This window comes from Pleurodeles waltl, chromosome 4_1, assembly GCF_031143425.1.
Source record: "Pleurodeles waltl isolate 20211129_DDA chromosome 4_1, aPleWal1.hap1.20221129, whole genome shotgun sequence".
In the NCBI taxonomy this organism is placed as follows: domain Eukaryota; kingdom Metazoa; phylum Chordata; class Amphibia; order Caudata; family Salamandridae; genus Pleurodeles; species Pleurodeles waltl.
The window spans coordinates 93456343-93478273 of record NC_090442.1 but is presented as its reverse complement, the minus strand read 5'-3'; the positions used below and the strand labels follow the sequence as shown (position 1 = coordinate 93478273).

At 44.6% G+C, this 21931-nt stretch overlaps 1 protein-coding gene across 1 annotated transcript in view; it reads right to left on the bottom strand.

The window, feature by feature from the left end:
* Positions 1 to 21931, bottom strand: part of LOC138287420 (membrane-spanning 4-domains subfamily A member 15-like) — a 182062-nt gene that overhangs the window by 78101 nt on the left and 82030 nt on the right. The window contains exons 5-6 of the mRNA XM_069227836.1: positions 21129 to 21185; positions 8039 to 8155 (exon numbers count right to left, since the gene is read on the bottom strand). Coding sequence (XP_069083937.1) covers positions 8039 to 8155; positions 21129 to 21185 — 174 coding nt within the window. The remainder of the gene's footprint in view (positions 1 to 8038; positions 8156 to 21128; positions 21186 to 21931) is intronic.

The following is a 21931-nucleotide window of genomic DNA, read 5'->3' as shown; positions in this document are numbered from 1 at the left end:
AGCTGCTGCTGCTGCCAACCCCTCAGACAGGTTTCTGCCCTCCTGGGGTCAAGCCAGGCTTGTCCCAGGATGGCAGAACAAAGGACTTCCTCTGAGAGAGGGTGTTACACCCTCTCCCTTTGGAAAATGGTGTGAAGGCAGGGGAAGAGTAGCCTCCCCCAGCCTCTGGAAATGCTTTCATGGGCACATTTGGTGCCCATTTCTGCATAAGCCAGTCTACACCGGTTCAGGGACCCCTTAGCCCTGCTCTGGCGCGAAACTGGACAAAGGAAAGGGGAGTGACCACTCCCCTGACCTGCACCTCCCCTGGGAGGTGTCCAGAGCTCCTCCAGTGTGCTCCAGACCTCTGCCATCTTGGAAACAGAGGTGCTGCTGGCACACTGGACTGCTCTGAGTGGCCAGTGACACCAGGTGACGTCAGAGACTCCTTCTGATAGGCTCCTTCAGGTGTTGCTAGCCTATCCTCTCTCCTAGGTAGCCAAACCCTCTTTTCTGGCTATTTAGGGTCTCTGTCTCTGGGGAAACTTTAGATAACGAATGCAAGAGCTCATCTGAGTTCCTCTGCATCTCTCTCTTCACCTTCTGCCAAGGAATCGACTGCTGACCGCGCTGGAAGCCTGCAAAACTGCAACATAGTAGCAAAGACGACTACTGCAACTCTGTAACGCTGATCCTGCCGCCTTCTCGACTGTTTTCCTGGTGGTGCATGCTGTGGGGGTAGTCTGCCTCCTCTCTGCACTAGAAGCTCCGAAGAAATCTCCTGTGGGTCGACGGAATCTTCCCCCTGCTACCGCAGGCACCAAAGAACTGCATCACTGGTCCCTTGGGTCTCCTCTCAGCAAGACGAGCGAGGTCCCTCGAATCCAGAAACTGTGTCCAAGTGACCCCCACAGTCCAGTGACTCTTCAGTCCAAGTTTGGTGGAGGTAAGTCCTTGCCTCCCCACGCCAGACTGCATTGCTGGGAACCGCGCCTTTTGCAGCTACTCCGGCCCCTGTGCACTTCCGGCGGAAATCCTTTGTGCACAGCCAAGCCTGGGTCCACGGCACTCTAACCTGCATTGCACGACTTTCTAAGTTGGTCTCCGGCGACGTGGGACTCCTTTGTGCAACTTCGGGTGAGCACCGTTTCATGCATCCTCGTAGTGCCTGTTTCTGGCACTTTTCCGGGTGCTACCTGCTGCTGAGAGGGCTCCTTGTCTTGCTCGACGTCCCTTCTGTCTCTCCCTGTGCAATTTGCGAATCCTGGTCCCTCCTGCGCCACAGCAGCATCCAAAAACACTAACCGCACGATTTGCAGCTAGCAAGGCTTGTTGGCGGTCTTTCGGCGGGAAAACACTTCTGCACGACTCTCCACGGCGTGAGGGATCCGTTCTCCAAAAGGGAAGTCTCTAGCCCTTGTCGTTCCTGCAGAAACCTAAGCTTCTCCTGTCCAGTAGAAGCTTCTTTGCACCCACAGCTGGCATTTCCTGGGCATCTGCCCATCTCCGACTTGCTTGTGACTTTTGGACTTGGTCCCCTTGTTCCACAGGTACCCTCGACTGGAAATCCATTGTTGTTGCGTTGCTGGTTTGTGTCTTTCCTGCAGAATTCCCCTATCACGACTTCTTTGTCCTTTGGGGAACTTTAGTGCACTTTGCACTCACTTTTCAGGGTCTTGGGGTGGGCTATTTTTCTAACCCTCACTATTTTCTAATAGTCCCAGCGACCCTCTACAAGGTCACATAGGTTTGGGGTCCATTCGTGGTTCGCATTCCACTTTTGGAGTATATGGTTTGTGTTGCCCCTATCCCTATGTGTCCCCATTGCATCCTATGGTAACTATACATTGTTTGCACTGTTTTCTAAGACTATACTGCATATTTTTGGTATTGTGTATATATATCTTGTGTATACTTCCTATCCTCTCACTGAGGGTACACTCTGAGATACTTTGGCATATTGTCATAAAAATAAAGTACCTTTATTTTTAGTATAACTGTGTATTGTGTTTTCTTATGATATTGTGCATATGACACTAAGGGGGTCATTACGACCCTGGCGGAACAAGTCCGCCAGGGCCGTGGGACGCGGTGGCACCGCCGACAGGCCGGCGGTGCCCCGCGGGGCATTCTGACCGCGGCGGCTCAGCCGCGGTCAGAGAAGGGAAACCGGCGGTCTCCCGCCGGTTTCCCGCTGCCCCAAAGGAATCCTCCAAGCCGGCGCAGCATGCTGCGCCGGCATGGGGATTCCGACTCCCCCTCCCGCCATCCAGTTCCTGGCGGTTCTCCCGCCGGGAACCGGATGGCGGGAGGGGGAGTCGCGGGGCCCCCGTAAGAGGGCCCCTAAAAGTATTTCAGTGTCTGCAAAGCAGACACTGAAATACGCGACGGGTGCAACTGCACCCGTCGCACCTTCCCACTCCGCCGGCTCTATTACGAGCCGGCGTCATCGTGGGAAGGGAGTTTTCCCCTGGGCTGGCGGGCGGTCTTGTGAAGACCGCCCGCCAGCCCAGGGGAAAACTCGGAATACCCTCCGCGGTCTTACGACCGCGGAGCGGTATTTCGGAGGGGGGAAGCCTGGCGGGCGGCCTCCGCCGCCCGCCAGGCTCAAAATGAGGGCCTAAGTGGTACTGTAGGAGCTTCACTCGTCTCCTAGTCCAGCCTAAGCTGCTCTGCTAAGCTACCATTATCTATCAGCCTATGCTGCTAGACACCCTATACACTAATAAGGGATAACTGGGCCTGGTGCAAGGTGCAAGTACCCCTTGGTACTCACTACAAGCCAGTCCAGCCTCCTACAATGGCCTAAACAGACACATCTAAGCTTCCTTTTGTGTATGGCTGTCTAGGAGGAATATGCGAAGCTCTACAGTCAGCTAGACCCAGTTATGTGACCAGAGACAGGCTACAGTCACTAAATGGCTAAGGCAAGAAAAAAACAACTTTCTAAAAGTTTTTGTGATTGCAGTTTAAAATCTGACTTCACCATAAGTTCAGATTTTAAATCATGATTCCAGAGACAACAAACATGAACTGGTCATCTCTTCCCATTAAGAAATTACACTTATAAAATGTAATTAGGAAACTCTTATGTCATCCTATGGAACGATAGGCCTTGCAGTAGTGAAAAAGTACATAGACATATATAACTTAAAAGTGCATGCCCTACTTTTTAAATACATTGCACCCTGCCCTCAGAGCTGTCTGGGGCCACCAGTAGGGTATTAAAAAGGAAGATTTGGGCCTAGAAAAAGGTTTACGTTGCCAGGTTGAAATGGCAGTTCCAAACACACGCTGCAATGGCAGGCCTCTAACATGTTTATAGAAAGTAAATTAAATATGCCAGGTACAAGCCAATGTTGGAATGTAAAAGGGACAGAGCACAAGCACCTTAGCACTGGTTAAGTGGTAAAGTACATGGAGTCCCAAGGCCAGCAAAAATGAGGTCAGTAAAAATGAACGAGGAAGGCAAAATGTCTGGGGATGACCCCGCAGAGAGGGCCAAGTCCGACAGTAGTGCAATAAAATAAATGTGAAAGAAAGGCTAGGTAGAGATGAGGAGCAATATTGGAGGCCGTCAGTGAGCATATCCATGGAGAAGGAGGTGATGGGGAAGTGCCCAAAAATATTGTCACACCAAATGCCATCAACGCTAAAGACAGCAGGAGCCGTACATTCAGAGCTCAAATCTTATTTTGTGAAACCTCTTTCCTATAGTCGTGTATGTGTTTTGAATGCTATCTACTACTGAGATGGTCTTAGATATCATTTTTGTCATGTTGAGTGAAAAATATTATTACATATCTGAAAAAAAATCTTGGCGAACCTTCTGTTATTAATGGGGAGTTGTATTTGTTGCTCTTTGTATTGCTATATCATGCGCTAATCGCACACATCCTAAACTTAAGCCGATCTTCTTTAGAGAATCTTATGAGATTCATTTTTGGAGGACCTGAAGAATAAAGAGTCCTACAGCTGGAAAGGGAAAATTAGAGTGAAAATGTAGCCCTGAGATATGAGGGTCTTGAGCCCTTTTAATATCCTTACTTATATTGAAGTAACTGGTCCCATAGTGGTTGACTTCAATAGCAAAACAGTCAATTTTGTGTAATACTAAGTTCAGATCATTGGGCTGTGTGCGCTTGTGTGTGTGTTGTATTTTCTGTGGTTTTTAGTACTCATTAATAACTAAACCCTCAGTACATGTCATTTTGTTTCGATCTATCATTTTAGCAAACAAAATGTTTCCAGAATTCTGATATTTAGGAATTTACTGCCTCCCACGACTACTAGCTATTGCATTTTGGTGCCGAAGTGGTGCATTGATCATGTCCATAATGCTAGCTGCATGCCAAGAAACATCAAGAACTGTGATTCAAAGAGTGCAGCAGCAGGACTCCAAGAAGGCTGCAACAAGATGCAACAAAACTAATGGTGTGCTACAATGAGACCTTAGGGGTTTGGAAAAAAGCCATATGGAGTTTGAACACTAACTGTGGTGGGCTACAAATAAAACTATTGAGGGCCTCAGTGGGACCCAGAGAGGGCTGCAAAAAGACAAATGGAGGGCGTTATCTATCATGGTTCACTTGTATATTCAGCCTATCAGCCAAAATGTTAGAGTCAGGGTCTTTGTATTGACCAACCTTCTGATTAGGACTTCCCGCTTATCATAAAGGTAGGCCCTTATTTATGAGGCCCTTGCACCTTCACAGCTTCACTTTTTGAGATGCAAAGGTGTAGTAAACCACTCAATCATATTTATGAGGCCACGCAAAACCACTTTGCGTGGCTTTAAATGGATCCATAAATATGAAGTAAGACAAAGCAGCGGGGAGGGTGTTCCATGGGCATTGCGGAGTGTGTTCCCATGCAACACCCATGGAATTTGACGCATTCCCCAAATTTACAAGATCTTGTAAACCTGGGTTTGCGCCAAATCCGTATGCCTTACGAGGTGTAAAAAGGAGAATATCACTATTTCTCCTTGCCTTGTTTTTTCCTTTGTCTATCTTAGGGGTGTAACCCCTAAAAGGCTAGGCTAGCTTGAATCAGTCTTGCCCCTGCTCACCATGGGAGCAGTCCAGCCCAAACTGCCAGACCAGGTCCTCTTTGGACTAGAAACAAGCATACTGAAACCGGTTTCGTGATATCGCACCTCATCAGTCAGGCTACCTTGAATCCAGTGGCATAGCAAGTAAGGGACCCATGTTTGGGCACAGCCTTCCCTCTTAGGTTGACAAAGGCAAAAAGAAGACATGATAGACAGAATGCTGAACCAATCAAACATTCACTCCCAGTTACAGATCTGGGCCTAAATCTGTTGAGTTTTTTGCTCACCATGCCATTCCAGTTTGGACCCAGCTATATGCAAATCAGTTTTGACCCTGCTCCCCATTGGACCAGTCCAGCCCTAACTTCCAGGCCGGGTCCTCACTGGATTGGAAACAAGCATCCTAGGACTGGTTTCGGGGAATTACCCGTCACCCAGGCTAGCTTGTATCCAGTGGCATAGCAAGCATGAGAACCATGTCTCGGCATACCCTTCTCACATAGGAGACAAATGCAAAAAGAACAGATGATGGACAGAATGGTGAACAAATCAAACATTCACTCCCAGCCACTGATCTGCACCTAAATCCATCGTTTTTTTGGTCACCATTCTAGTTTGGGCCCAGCCATAAGCAAACCAGTCTTAACCCTGCTCCCCATGGGAGCAGTCCAACCAAGCTGCCAGGCCAGGTCCTCCTGGGACTGGAAACAAGCATCCTGGAACTGATTTGAGGGTATCACTCATCATCACTCAGGCTAGCTTGAATCCAGTGGCATAGTGAGCACAGGACCCATGTCTGAGCATACCCTTCTCTTTTGTCGCCCTAAGTGGGAAGTGTATACTCATGAGGAGCTGGGTCGAGGCTGAGTTGCATATGGGTGGGTCCAGACTAATGGCATGTTGAGCACAAAAATGATGGGTTTGGGCCCAGATATGTGACTGGGAGCGGATGTTTGATTTGTTTAGCATTCCGTCCATTATCTGATCTTTTTGCGTATGCCATAGATATGGCACATTCCTGCCTTTTCCTTTTAACACAGGCCAGTGCAGCAAAGTGACTTGCTGCGCTGACCTGTGCCAAAATCTCATAAATCTGGGCCTTAGTCACTACTTTGGGGGGACTGACTGGATTTTTGACAAGCATTTCTCCAAGGGCCCATGAGGCTCTGCAATGTCCAGTGCCTTCCTCATAGACCTTGTTTGTCTCCCTGTCCCCATCCCATAGCTGTTTAAAAATCGAAAAGAAAATTCAAAATTACTCAAAAGGTGTAAAAATTGCTCCTATATAAAAAGGTCAGGACTAACCTGTGCTTGTTGAACACTCCCAGAGATCGTGTTGCTAACTAGCTAGGGCTTCTGTTGCAGCTTCTAATGTAACTTGGGGAAAAATGCTAGCATACACTTTTAAGGGTAACCCAGGGCATCAAGCAAAATCAATGTGCTTCTTTGTGTGAATGGGCGAGACCTGAGCAGCACTATGTCTACTAAGACATTGCACTCTTCAGCTATCTCCCTGTGCCAGCACATTTGAGGCATCCGAGCACTAATGCAGACACCCTTGCACGACTGTGCAAGGGTGCTTACACCCTATGCCCACGCTTCACCCATAGAATATCTACCACTATGAATTGTAATGTAACGCAGTGCAAGTCACTGAATTGCATTGCATTTCTAAAGAAAGTCACACATGGCAGCCCACATCTCACCTTGCGTGGTTTTATATATCTTACTTTAGTCTTTGCATTGTCTTGTGTGATGTAAGGACAACGCAAAGGCATAATAAATCTGGGCCTTAATTCAGAAACTGGATAAGGGAGCAGCATGATGGAAAACACTAGTGGGGTCTTTATGGTTTGATGTCCATCATCCTAATTTATAGTTTTGAGTCTGAGGATGTTAGTGGTGGATCAAAAATTGCTGACTGGTCCTGTGCCCCTGATGGTTGCTTTTCTCCAAGTGCATGTCTCTGATGGAACTCCTGGTCTTTCCAATAATACCCTTTTGAAGTTTGGGGAATACCAGTCTCCCACTTTGAACATCATTGATGTACATGGTAGTGCATCTTTGCCACCAAGCCTTTATAGAATTTGTGCACATTTTCTCATCTTTTCTTTGCTGCATACAGTTGAGAAAGCTTCTTTACATTAATTTGTACTGTTTGTATCTTTACATGTATTATGCAGCTGCAAGCCAGTTCAATGTCATCAGACACAGCTTAAACATGTTGTGTAGCCGAGAATCAATTATATTCTATACTGCATGCCTTACAAATAAATAGGGAACAACATAGCACCTGTACCTGAAAAAGATGTAGATCATTGATGACTAGATACAGGAGAGGCCATCCATGGCAGATACTCAGGATATCGACATAAGATAAAATTGCATATGATTAAATTGAAAATCATTTACATAATAAGTGGATATCAGGAAATTCTTGCCTGAACCCGGTCCTCCTGGAATTTCAATGGAAACTCCTGGTTGGAGAATTCCACGTTTATAAATATAAAATATATAGTTACCATTAAATGTTCCTCAAAGAGCTGTCCTCTTGTAAAGTGGGTAAAACTCATAAACATCTGTCATTCTTGTTTTTTTATATGTCTGATGGCTAGCATTTCAGTCTCTCCTACAGTTGTGTAATTTAGAAAACGTATTAATTGTAAATGTTTCAGATGCCTTTCACTGTGCCTTAGCAGTCCAGTGTCAGACAGGTCATAAGGTCAAGGGTTTGCACAAGCAGGCTCAGCTGAGTCTGTTGGTGCAAACTCTCCACTTCCCCCATCTATAAAAAGGGTAGATGAACTGCAAGTTTGACAGGCAGTTCATATGCAATTATTTTGCTGATAACCCAAACCCACCCATCTCTAAATGAACCAACTTATCAGTAATTTACTGTGTAGACTTTGGAAACAAGGAATAGTGAACAGGATTATGTAACAACAAACAAGCATAATAAATCCCTAGTCACTATAGTAATATCTGACTTTGATGTGGTTTACTTACACAAAATCCAAATGGACAGCGAATGGGTGAATCAACTCCTAGATCGATTGAAACAATAATTATTTCAATGCCAGAAAAGACGATGCTGACAATATTCATTCCCAAACTAGCCTTCATCTGTAAAGAAAGGGTGATGATTAGAAAGGATATACTTTGCATGCACGCTTAATTCACTCTGTAGTTTCACGTAGCTGCACAATGGGACAACCCAATCTGCTTCACTTTTCCACCATTCGCAGTTATTTCTTGCCTAACTCTGTCAAATTGCAACCGACTGTGTCCTCCTCATGTCTTCAATATTGATGATTACATATTCTTTGTCATCTTACTAGCTGGGTTCACCACCGTACACAACGCTTGGGAGCAATGTAGACAAGTAGCCGGCTTGCACATTTTTCCATCCAACTATGTACTCAAATTTGTATTGAAATTCTTGGAAGCAAGAAGCAACTCTAGCTATTCTAGCAGAGCCTATGTTGGCCCCTGTGGTTTGTAAAACTTTGAGTAAAGGGTTGTGGTCAGCACTGGATATTCCTGGCCCCTTTTGAGTTTTTATAAGAATTCCCCAAATCCATGAGCACTGGCATCAACTGGTAATAAAGTTGCATCTTTGGGATCAAATGCTATCGAAATCCGTGAACTTGCACTTTCATTTTTTATGCTTTCAATTGCTTTTACATGTTTCTCTGCCCCTACAAACTAATCTCCTTTTTATTTAATTCTCTCAGGGGTTCTGTTTTCTCTGAAACTTGTTGAAAAAATGTGCATAATCTTCAATTAGGCCTATGAAACAGCATAATTTACCTTTTTACTGAGGAGGTGGAGCTTCCTTTGGCTTGCCACCTTGGTCTGTAATGGTGGACCCCAGATACATGCTTTCAGGGTAAAAGAACTAACATTCCTATTTGGGAAATGTTAAACCAGCTCCCCTTAGTACTTGTAGTATTTTCTCCAAAGTACCATGGCATTCCTTTTTTGAGGCACAAAATGTTAGAATATAGTCCTGAAAAAAACATACATTGGATGTTGATTAAACAAACTACTAATCATGAGTGACAATTTGCTCCAATCTGAGGCCAAGCCACAAGAAAGTATTGTAAATTGAAACATGGCATCCATTGTAATGAAAGCAGTGAGCATTTTTGATTTGGGATGTGATTTAATCTGATGATAAATGGATTTTAGTTCTAATCTGGTGAAACATTTAACAAGATTGAGTAATAAGATAATTTTTGGTGTGCTCGGCAAAAGAAAACTGCCCATCACTATGCACTGGTTCAAGCTCCTCAAGTCAATACAAAAGTTTAAAGGGCCATCCACTTTTTTGTGATTACTTGTGGAGAAAGCCACTCTGAGGCATCAACAGGTTCTAAGATTCCCGCACACTGCATACCCTCAACATTTTCTTTGCTTCCTTCTTGACCACAATGTGAAACTTCCTCAATTACTGGTATTGCTGCCTCCTTCAATTTGATTTCATAACTATAACCCTTATGAAAGCCAATTATCTCTTTGAAAACATTGGTGAAATTGTCTAGCACTGTTTACTGTTATCTTGTTACCCTGAATACCTAAAACATACTTGTTAGATCTGGGATCAAGCACAATGTGCAGATCATGCTGCTTAACCCAACCTAATACGGCTAGATCATTGTTACACACATATTCATCTTTACTGCTGCTGCCTGCTGACCTTTAAATGAAAATAGGGAATTAACAAGTCCTGGGATTAGTAAATCTCCCAGCCATAACACTTTCACTGTATGTCACTGGGCTGTAGAGATGTGTGTGGTCATATTTTGTCTAATTAAGATTGGGGAATTATAGCAAACACTGCTCCAGGATCAACCAACAATTCTGTCAGAAATTGGGTTACTGGTAGACTGGGGCATGAGACCTGGTCAAGCAGCAACCAGGGTCTTACTCATGGTAAGTCACAAGCAATCCTGAAAATAATGTGTACTCAACTCTCTTGCAGCTTGGCACAGAGCAGACAGGTATAACTTAAAGGCAATGTGTAAAGTATTTGTTCAACACTTCAAACAATTAAACAGTGAAAAAAGTGCAAGATTGGTATTCAGAAGCTTGATTATTTGGGACACACCATCTTATTAGAGGGATTAAATCCTTGATCAAAGCAATATGTAACATTGCTCCACCTAAGGATAAAAATGCCCTATGGTCGTTTTTGGGTTTTGCTTGTTTTGTACATGGGTAAGCACAGACAGTAGAACCCCTGAGGGCTTTGCTGAGAAATGGGGCCAAGTTCACTTGAACGGAAGAGCTAGATGGTACTTTTGGAACAGTCAAAACGGGGAGCACCCGGTCTTCCATTCCAGCATTTGTGACCCCAAGGCATCATGGTAAATGCAGTCATTAGCACAAATTTGAATATAGTTTTGAAAGTTTTTCAGCATAAGTTGGTGCGACAAGTGCCGTATCTTCGGACACGTGTTTCTGGCTATTTGGCCGTCATCAGCGAAGAGCAACGTGTAGCTGGCGGAGTTGCTTGAAATGCCGCCTTGAAAGTATTCACAGGTTTAAGTACCACTCAAGATGGCGCACAGGTGCTTCACCCGAGCTCGTCAGCTCAGAGGCTCACGGGAGCCTTAATTACAAAAGTCAAAACGGGGAGCACCCTGTCTTCCATTCTAGCATTTGTGACCACAAGGCATCATGTTAAATGCAGTCATTAGCACAAATTTGAATATAGTTTTGAAAGTTTTTCACCATAAGTTGGTGCGGCAAGTGCTGTATCTTCGGACACGTGTTTCTGGCTATTTGGCCGTCATCAGCGACGACCAACGTGTAGCTGGCGGGGTTGCTTGAAATGCCGCCTTGAAAGTATTCACAGGTTTAAGTACCACTCAAGAAGGCGCACAGGTGCTTCACCCGAGCTCGTCAGCTCAGAGGCTCACGGGAGCCTTAATTACAACAGTCAAAACGGGGAGCGCCTTGTCTTCCATTTCAGCATTTGTGACCCCAAGGCATTATGGTAAATGCAGTCATTAGCACAAATTTGAATATAGTTTTGAAAGTTTTTCACCATAAGTTGGTGCGGCAAGTGCTGTATCTTCGGACACGTGTTTTTGGCTATTTGTCCGTCATCAGTGAAGAGCAACGTGTAGCTGGCGGGGTTGCTTGAAATGCCGCCTTGAAAGCATTCACAGGTTTAAGTACCACTCAAGAAGGCGCACAGGTGCTTCACCCGAGCTCGTCAGCTCAGAGGCTCACGGGAGCCTTAATTACAACAGTCAAAACGAGGAGCACCCTGTCTTCCATTCCAGCATTTGTGAACCCAAGGCATCATGGTAAATGCAGTCATTAGCACAAATTTGAATATAGTTTTGAAAGTTTTTCACCATAAGTTGGTGCGGCAAGTGCCGTATCTTCGGACACGTGTTTCTGGCTATTTGGCCGTCATCAGCGAAGAGCAACGTGTAGCTGGCGGGGTTGCTTGAAATGCCGCCTTGAAAGTATTCACAGGTTTAAGTACCACTCAAGAAGGCAGGGGGCAATGGGTTGCAGGCAAAGAGCACATGATCTGTTTTATGTCCAGAACATTGTCGAGAGCTGTGACGTGCTACAGCACTATAAAGCACAAGTCTCTTGTGTGCCTGTTGGCAATACGCAAATTAGATCCTACATCTGGGGGCATGAGTTTGAGGTGTATACTGACCACAAACCACTAATGCATGTTCTTAGTGGTGGGGGGGTGAGTAAAGCATAAGCTAGACTTGTACACTTGCTATCTATGTTGCATGAGTACCACTTTATCATCAAACATCTTTCAGTGGAAGGATTTCAGAGCTGACTGCTTGTCATGGGAAGCTTTAGAAGATAAGCGAGATGATGTGGAGGATACTGAGTGTGTAGTAGCAGCCCCTGATGCGGTTTTAGAGTGTGTGCCCATAATTAAACGAAGTTGGCAAGAAGCCTACTCCAAAGAGTCCAACCTTAGTCTGATCAAAGACTTTATAACAGGAGGCTGGCCAGAGAACAGGTGTCTTTCTGGGGAGTTGGAGGGTTTCACACAAGTAGCTACCAAATTGTCAGAGATGGACTATGTGGTGATGCTTCATGACTTGTTCGTTCTGCCAGAAAGCTTGTGGAAAGATATCATTCAGACAGCTCATCAAGGACAATTGGGTGATAATAAGACATGCCAGCCTCAACAATGTTATTGATGGCTCTCCCTTGAGTCTCAGGTAAGAGTCATCATTGATGGGTGTACTGAGTATCTTCTGTCTGACAAATGATGGAAAATGACGGATACCCCACTTTATCCAGTTCTATTTCCACGGGAACCACGGGACAAGGTTGGGCTTAGTCTTTATGGTCAGTATGAAGCACTACCCAGTGACAACCGGTATCTTATTCTATTGGTAGATTACCAGTCCAAGTGGATGCATTTTCTATTTTGTGCGGGTCCTACAACTGACAATGCAACATCACAAAACAAAATAAAATGATGGACGGAGTGCTGAAACTTTTCAAACACTCATCCCCAGTCACAGATCTGGATTTAATCCATCGTTATTTTGCTCGCCACGTCACCCCAGTTTAGACCCAGCCATATGCAAATCAGTCTTGACCCTGTTCCCCATGGAAACAGTCCAGCCCGAACTGCCAGGCCAGGTCCTCCCTGGACAGGAAACAAGCATCCTGGAACTGGTTTCATGGTTACACCCTTCATCAACCAGGCTAGCTTGAATCCAGTGGCGCAGTGAGCAAGGGACCCACGTCTGGGCATACCCCTGCCACTTAGGGGGCACAAAGCAACATCACAAAACAAAATAAAATGAGGACCTGGCTTGACAGTTCGGGCTGGACTGTTCTCATGAGGCACAGGGTCAAGACTGATTTGCATATGGCTGGGTCCAACCTGGGGTGGCATGGTGAGCAAAAGAACGATGGATTAAACTCAGATCTGTGACTGGGGTGAGTGTTTGCATTGTTCAGCACTCCGTCCATCATCCTTTTGTGTTCCTACAACTGACAACACCATTAGAGTCTTAGAACATGTATTTACGATTGAGGGGTCACCGAAATTCATTGTTACTGATAATGTCACATCGTATGTGCATGTTTCTCAAACTTCATGACATTCACCATCTCAAAATTGCCCTTTACTCTCCTTGCTCTTATGGGCTAGTTGAGAGGGGGAATGGAATAGTGAAGGAGGGTTTTCAAACAGCCACTTCCTCTGGGCAAGATGTTCAGAATTTTGGTTGTAAAAATGTATGGTGTTACAACAACTGTGGCTCCATTACATTGCTTAGAGGTAGGAAGGTACATACTAATTTATTTCCTAATTGGCTGAGCTGTAAAAGTACTCTGCGGGTTGATACTGCAAATAGTATCAGGCTCATCAAGGTTTTTATCATCTGTTTTGGTCAAACAGGTGAGCAAAGAGTGAGCCCTTTTTGAGATTAAGGATTGGTGAAACAAAAGGAGTCTGGTGGGCCTTACTGGTTCACAAGTGAACATCATGATGAGACACCCTAGATTTGGCACAGAACAGTGTGAGTAGATTAATTGGTTACAGCAGGGAGTGTTGCCATCAACCACTCAAGCAATGACTCCTGCAGGTGACTCAGTCCTGGAGGATACCATTTCAGCTTCTCTCAATTCAGAAAGAAATTGGTCTGAAGTCAGGGGTGTGGGCCACCAGAGAAGGTTACCCAGCAGGCTTAAGGACTATTTGTTAGATTGACATGGTTTTCTTCACCAGACTGTGTGCCTGCACCACGCATATTGTCTGCAACGCTATACAAATGTGTGTAAAAGTTGTTAATTTCTCTTTGCTGTGCTTTAGACATGGACTGTATGATTTTTCTTAATCATGTTATCACTTAGTTGTTCAAGTTATTCATTTGTTGTTCTATGACCAAGGAAATGTTAATAAGTAATGTTGTGGCTTCATGAAGCTTTCAATCCTAAAACGTGGCTTCAAAAGTCCTTGCAACTTAATGCTCAGTCATGTTATTGTTTGACCATGGTTCCATGCTCGGGAAGCAGAATAGCATCTGTGAGTCTCTCAGCAATGTTAATTAGTTGCTGGAGAGGCTCGGAGGTGTAGGGCGCTCCTGGTCGCTGGTGTAATGTATTTGCAAGAATAAAACACACTTTATTGGTCCTCTGCATCTGTGTTCCCTCCAACTACATCAGCACAGCAGGGTAGCAGTTCTTTGCAGAGTGGCAGTCCTTGTTGCAGCACAGCAGCCCTTCTTCCTGGCAGAGTATTCACAGACCCATAAGTGTATTGAACAGCTGGCAGCGGAGGTCCTTCTTTTAGACACAGTTCTGCCTTTGAAGTGAGTAGAAGCTTCTAGAGGCATGTCTTTGAATTGCACAAGTGCCTTGCATTACCTGCCCTGGCTTCAGACTAAATACAGAGGAAATGCAGCCTTGTGTGGATATAGGGCACAGCCTGATCAGGTATAAGTGAGGCTGGGCCCATCTCCTTTCTCCCATCCTGCTAGTGATGGCCCATCCAGTCACACCATTGTGTTCAGCTGTCTAGGAGAAATCTATGAAGCCCAACTGTCAACTACACCCAGTCATGCAACTAGAGACAGGCTGCTGGCACCAAGTGTCTAAGGCAAGAAAATGTCAACTTTATAAAGAGGCATTTTCACAGGTGTAATTTAAAATCCAACTTCACTACAAGTTAGGATTTTAAATTAGAATTCCATAGACACCAAACATGAAACAATTGTCTCTTCCCACTTGTAAATTACACTTATAAAAAACAATAAGGCAACACCAATGTTATCCAATGGGCGATATTGCAGTAGTGAAAATTAGAATTTAAGAGTTTTTCACTACCAAGGCATGTAAAGCTTAAGAGTACATGTCCAACTTGTTAAATACACTGCACCCTGCCCTTGGGGCTGTCCAGGGCCTACCTTATGTGTGACTTATATGTATTAAGGAAGGCTTGGACCTGGCAAAAGGAATACTTTGCCAGGCCAAAGTGGCAGGATCCACAATATATTATAGTGTTAATGCTGTGATACATTATTATCAAGGTTTTTAGATAAAGTGTGTGAATTACTATGTTTTAATGAGCATGGGCACTTTTTATCTACCAAAAAGAAGTGTGTGATTCACTGTACTTTTCTTCGTAGAGAAATGCTTTTAATGCTTGAATTTTTTAGATTTTGCAGAAGCTGATATGAAGATACCAGATATTTTCACTAGATGGCACTGGGAGACAATCAACCAGAAGAAGAACATCTTTGCTTCTGTGGATTAATTAATGGTAAAGTTGCATGCTGACAGGCAGGTTAACACTTTGGCTTAATGTTAGCCTTGCAGATCACGTTTGAAGAAATGGCAGTGATTAATGAGTTCCATGGCCATGTAAGTCAATAAGGCCCTCATTTATAAGCCCCCTTGCACCGCCGTAGCATCATTTGTTTTTAAGCTACAGCAGCGCAAACAGTCCCCCAACACAGCGCCACATTTACAAACTGGTGCAATGGGACGATTGTGCCAGTTTGTAAACTCATGAGACACAATATACCTGTGCCAGGTATAATGTATGCAAAGGAGGTGTTTCCCTGCCAGGAGGCCAGCAGGAATGGTGCAGTGAAATCTACAAGATTTCACTGCGTCATTCTAGCATCATTTTCAAATGCCTACTTAAGGCAGGTGTTATAGTGATGCTAGAGCATTTCCAATGGGGCTTCCTAGGCTTTCTCGGACTAGCATCATAATTTTTTATGCTAGTCCAGCATAGCGCCACAACTGTGTCTGAAATTCTGGCACAGCTGTTCTAACGAGCACCATGGTGCACTGTATTATAAATACAGCGCTACCATGGTGTCGTTAGGGGGAGCACAGGGTGGCACAAGCAAACTAGTGCATCGTGATCGATGCGTCAGTTTGTTGTAAATGAGGCCCTAAGTCTTTTTAGATGGGCTGAAATCCCATATTGCTAGTTACCAGGGACAGGTACTGGCTGCCAAACTGTAAGCAGTGGAGCCTGGATAATGCTGTATATTTGAAGTTTAATATATCATCAACAGCACCACAGGGGTTTTCACGCCTGTTCTCTGTCAACTGTCATAGAGCCCCAGGGAACCCAGTGACCTCACCATAAGGGCATGACAACAGTGATGTGAAACCTCAAGAGAATAATATATAATAAAACCAGAGGCGGCTCCTTCACAATGGTAAGTTATTTTTATTATTTTTTTAATTTCTCCTTCCCCTAGCTCCACCACCAATCCCCTACCCTTTGAGATTTCTGGCACCCACTGCTGTATATAATTACTACCAAACACCTCTCCAAACTAAAAAGCCAATTCTGTAGTGTGTTTTTTCAACTTTATCTTACTTTGGGTAATAAATCTGCATCACAATGTTTGTTTAGCCTGCATCAGTTTTATTGTGAATGGTGCATCTCAACACTAAAGATTTAGCAACTGATTTCTTCATGCTGCCCAGTTTTTGTCCATCGTTATCATAATCTGTATTGCCTATATTGTCCGTCATAGTCATTGTTTTTTTCCTTTTCATTAATTTGTATTTTTTAGTTCCTGCTTTTATTTTGAATAGTTTTCCTGTCTTTTGGGCTTGGTAACTGGTAGTGCTTAGCAGTATCAGTAAAAAAAAATAGTTTTAATAGAATAGCTAGAATGAGAGAGGTCGGGTAAATTTGAAAAGTGAAGTAGTGTTTTAATACTATGTGATGTAATGCCTCCGTGGCTGGAAGGAGATTTGATTAGTGACATTGTCCGGTGAGATTCGAGAGTGAAATTACAATACAGTTTACTGCATGTCCTCTCACTGGTTGCCCTGTAGTTTCACCCGTAAGTGCCTGACAGTAGGAAAGGTGAAACAAAATTAGAAGACAATGTTTATCATAGTCTGAAGATATAGCTGATATGCAAATTATTGAAGAGGATATGAGGTCTAGCAGCTGAGGTGCCAGCTTTGGAAATGAGGACCTGCATTCTTGCCTCTCTCTGGAATTTGCATATGAATGATATGATTCAGGTTAAAGGAGATTGTTAGACCTGACAGCCTTAGGGTGGTCACCCCTAACCTTCTGCCTGCCTCCCTCCAATTTTTGGACACTGTTTTGATGGTTTTAGGACTCTGCACATTTTACCACTGCTAACCAGTGCTAAAGTTGATATGCTCTCTCCCTTAAAACATGCTCATGTAATTTACTTATAAGTCCCTGGTAAAGTGCACTATATGTGCCCAGGGCCTGTAGATTAAATGCTACTAGTGGGCCTGCAGCACTGATATTGGCACTCACTTAAGTAGCCCCTTAACCGTGTCTCAGGCCTGCCATTGCAAGGCCTGTGTGCGCAGTTTCACTGCCAATTTGACTTGGCATTTAGAAGTACTTCCCAGGCCTTAAACTCCCCTTTTCCTACATATAAGTCACCCATAAGGTAGGCCCTAGGTAATCCATAGGGCAGGGTGCTGTGTAGGCAAAAGGCAGGACATGTACCTGTGTAGTTTACATGTCCTGGTAGTGTATAACCCCTAAATTAGTTCTTCACTGCTGTGAGGCCTGCTCCTTTCATAGGCTAACATTAGGGCTACCCTCATTTACTGTTTGAGTGATAGCTTCTGATCTGAAAGGAGTAACAAGGCCATATTTAGTATAGCCAGAATGGTAATACAAAATCCTGCTGACTCGTGAAGTTGGATTTAATATTACTATTTTAGAAATGCCATTTTAAAAAGTGGGCATTTCTCTGCACTTAAATCCTTCTGTGCCTTACAATCCACGTCTGGCTAGGTTTAGTTGACAACTCCCTTGTACATTCACTCAGACAACCCTAAACACAGGATGCTCAGTCACACTTGCACACATCTGCATATTGAATGGGTCTTCCTGGGCTGGGAGGGTGGAGGGCCTGACACTTGTGTGTCAAAGGACAGTAGCCTGCCCCCAAACAAAGGACTGCCACACCCTCTACTGGGACTCTGGCAGACAGGATGGAACTGAAAGGGGACCTTGTGCACTTTTAAGTCACTCTTTGAAGTCTCCCCCACTTCAAAGGCACATTTGGGTATTTAAACAGGGTCTCTGACCCTACCAACTCAGACACTTCTGGACAAGATACCACTGTAGAAGAAACCCTGAACCAGAACCTGTAACCTGCCAAGCCGAACTGCCTGGCTGCCCAAAGGACTCACCTGACTGCTTTTCTGTAAAGGACTGCTGCCCTGCTGTTGCCCTGCTGCCTTGCTGTCCTCTGGCTCTACTGAGAAGTGCTCTCCAAGGGCTTGGATAGAGCTTGCCTCCTGTTCTTTGAAGTCTCAGGAGCAAAAAGACTTCATCCCTGCAAAGAACTTCTAGTGCAGCAAAAATCAACGCACAGCCTGCAAGAAATGATGCACAGCCTGCATTGCGGTGAGAAAATCACTGCGTGCCGAACCGGAACAACACAGCCCGACTTCCCGATGATGAGATTGACGCAGCGCCAACGTTGTGACCAGAACTTAGACACACGCCCACTGGATTGACGCAAAGCTGGCCCAGAACGACACAGAATGACACAGCCCGACAGGGAAGCATTCCCTGTGTGGAAAATAAATGACTCATCGTCTATGTGCGGCCGGAGAAATCAACGCACACCTCCCCGTTTTCCACAAATCTCCTCCTATGCTGTCCCTTGAGGAGAATTGAACGCAAACCAGGTACGTTGTGCTTGCAAGAGACACATGTTGCATTTTAAAGACTAAAGACACTTTATATCATTTTTACAGTGATTTTTCAACCTATGCTTATTGATTCTTGATTGTTTTGACCCAAGTGAATTCAAAACCATTCAAGCTGTATCCGAGGTGCACTCATTGAACATGTGAACACATCACAATGTGCAATGATTAGCACATCATTACCACAACAGACTTAGAAAGGAAATATAGGCCTGCATTACAACAATGGCGGTAAAAGACCGTCGCCAGGGCTAGCATCCATCAGCCGTATTATGACCACATCCGGATTACCGCCAGAAGGATGGAGGAAATCCGGCTGTGGCCATGGCGGCGGATGGCGGCAAGTTGGCACTGCTGCCAGTAGCAGCGCCATGCCAGTAGACCGCCACCGACCGTATCATGACATATGGAACCCCTTCCCATCTCCTGCTGGAGGACCCCCTGACAACAGGTAAATTGGGTGCTCCGACAGGGGAGAGGGGTGGGGGTGTGTTCATTTTTTCTTTCTTTTACGACTTTGCGTGTGTGCTGTACTGTACAGCACACATAAAAAGTAGAAAAAGTTTTAAAAGTTGTCTTGGTATAGAATTTTGTACTGGAAGGGAACACTTTCAGTCCAAAACCTATGCTATATTCAAGCACACACCGTTGCACTATGGCGCACATGGCACTCATCAGCAAAAGTCTGCGCTGGGACTTGGAATAGGGGAAGAGAGAGCCATATCTCTGTAGATACGGCACTCTTCTGCTCTTTCTCTTGCAATGCAGGGCAGAATTATTGGCTGCTGCGCTCTGTTGCATGAGAATTTAGTATATCTGGCCTATAGTGTCTATGTCTCATTAAATTACAATAATGAATTGTGCCTTTAAAATAGCAACTGGGCAAAAGTCCGCTGGTGAGCCCAAATTTAGGGAGTGCGGTAACCCAGTAGACCTGGTTGGCACTGGTAAGTACAAATACTGAGCAATTACATGGACTTAGTGTTTTCACTCACTAGCTGATCTCTCTAACAGTTAGGTTGGATTGAAGCTTGTGAAGCCTTCAAGACATCATAGCCAAGTTGTCACAGCCAGCCAGCCCAGCAGGTCTTTTTACAATCGAACAGGGAGGTTGGGTAAAGTCCTTAACCATCTTAAATAGGAATGTTATTATATGACAGACGATGGGTGCACATGAATTTTGATTTATCTTTACAGGTTTTTTTTTGTAGAGCATCTGGTCCTTTTTATGAAATTCCCTATCCTCTAGACGGCATTGATGGCGCCATATATGCTCTACCGGGTACACTTCCAGGTGAAAAAGTTTTGGAGTTTTTGTAAACAACACTCGTTTTAGAGGGCTTTCAGGGTCGGCCATAGTACGGTAATTGTATGAAGTTTGCCCCAGCCCAGCAATGAAATTAAAAAGGGCAATCCCGGGATCCACGAAGTCCGTCCAATATTCATTTAGCTTCAAAGGATATAAGAACAGGCCAACTAGATACACTTAAAAAACCTGCACCCTCCCTCCAGGCAGGGGCAGACTGAGGGTATTGCCCTTCAAGTGCATAAAAAGTGTGACTAATAGGGAGAGGCCAAAGGATTGAAATAGCTGAGCAGCCTCCTCTGAAGTAGACATGACAGGGTCATTTGTGGTGAAGATGAAAGTTCCCAACGAAAACTGGGTGTTCAATCAATCAATCAAAAAAATGTATAGAGCGCACTACTCACCCGTGAGGGTCTCAAGGCGCTTGTGGGGAGGGAGTGTGGGTGGGGGTTACTGTTCGAACAGCCATGTCTAGAGGTTTTTTTCTGAAGAGCAGGAGGTCTTTGGTTTTGCGGAGGTTGGTGGGGAGGGAGTTCCAGGTTGTGGGAGTGAGGTAAGAGAAGGCCCTGCCTCCTGTGGTGGTTCGTTGGATGCGAGGACTGTAGCTAGTGCAAGGTTGGCTGATCGGAGATTGCGGGTTGGAGTGTGGAAGTTCACTCTTTCTTTGAGGTAGGTCGGGCCAGTGTTGTGGAGGGATTTGTGTGCGTGGATGAGGATCTTGAAAGTGATTCTCTTGTCTATGGGGAGCCAGTGAAGGGATTTGAGGTGTGGTGAGATTCGTTCGTGGTGGGGGAGGCCAAGGACGAGGCGTGCGGCTGTGTTCTGGATTCTCTGGAGTTTGCGTTTGAGTTTGAGTGTGGTGCCCGCGTAGAGGGTGTTACCATAGTCTAGTCTGCTGCTGATGAGTGCATGGGTGACTGTCTTCCTGGTCTCTGGGGGAATCCATTTGAAAGTTTTTTTCAGAGTGCGGAGTGTGTGGAAGCAGGAGGAGGTCAGTGTATTGATTTGCTGTGTCATGGAGAGGGAGGGGTCCAGGATGATGCTGAGGTTGCGTGCTGAGGCCAAGGTCTAGTATTTATTTTAACTCACCAGGCTTAGGGTGCTATTTCTTCCTGCTGCAACAGACAATGCTCCAGGGATGATATACTAGAAAGAAGAGACAATAATTTAAATTGATTATCGCTAATCATGTGCCATTGATTACGTTGCAACAAAGCTTACATAGGAAACAGGAACTAATGCTAACTTTTTTTTAACAACTAATTTTTATTTATTTGTACTTTGTTAAGAAGTTGCAACATAGGCGCCCAAAGTAAGAGCATCTCAGAATGATTAATCGGTCTTCAGAAAACGTACAACATGGTTGTATGCTCAGTGTGATCAATAATAATATATTATATTACAGTAATATCTGAACAATATTTATTTCGAGACCCTTCCTCTATGCAATAACATGAACATCTGCTATTTCAGCTCCAAGACTTGACATGACATGACATGATAAAAAGCAATATCATAAATTCCAAATTTTTGTAGCAAGAAACTGTTTTGTTTTTTTCAACATAGATTACACTATCTTATTGAATACAAAAAATGACCTTTAAAACCGATACAGTGGTGCAAACAGTCCCCCAACACAGCGCCGCATTTACAAACTGGTGCAATGGGATGATTGTGCCAGTTTGTAAACTCTTGAGACACATTATACGTGTGCCAGGCATTAATGTATGCAAAGGAGGTGTTTCCCTGCCAGGAGGCCCGCAGGAATGGTGCAGTCAAATCTACAAGATTTCAGTGCGTCATTCTAGCATCATTTTCAAATGCCTACTTAAGGCAGGTTTTAAAGTGATGCTAGACCATTTTCAATGGGGCTTCCTAGGCTTTCTCGGACT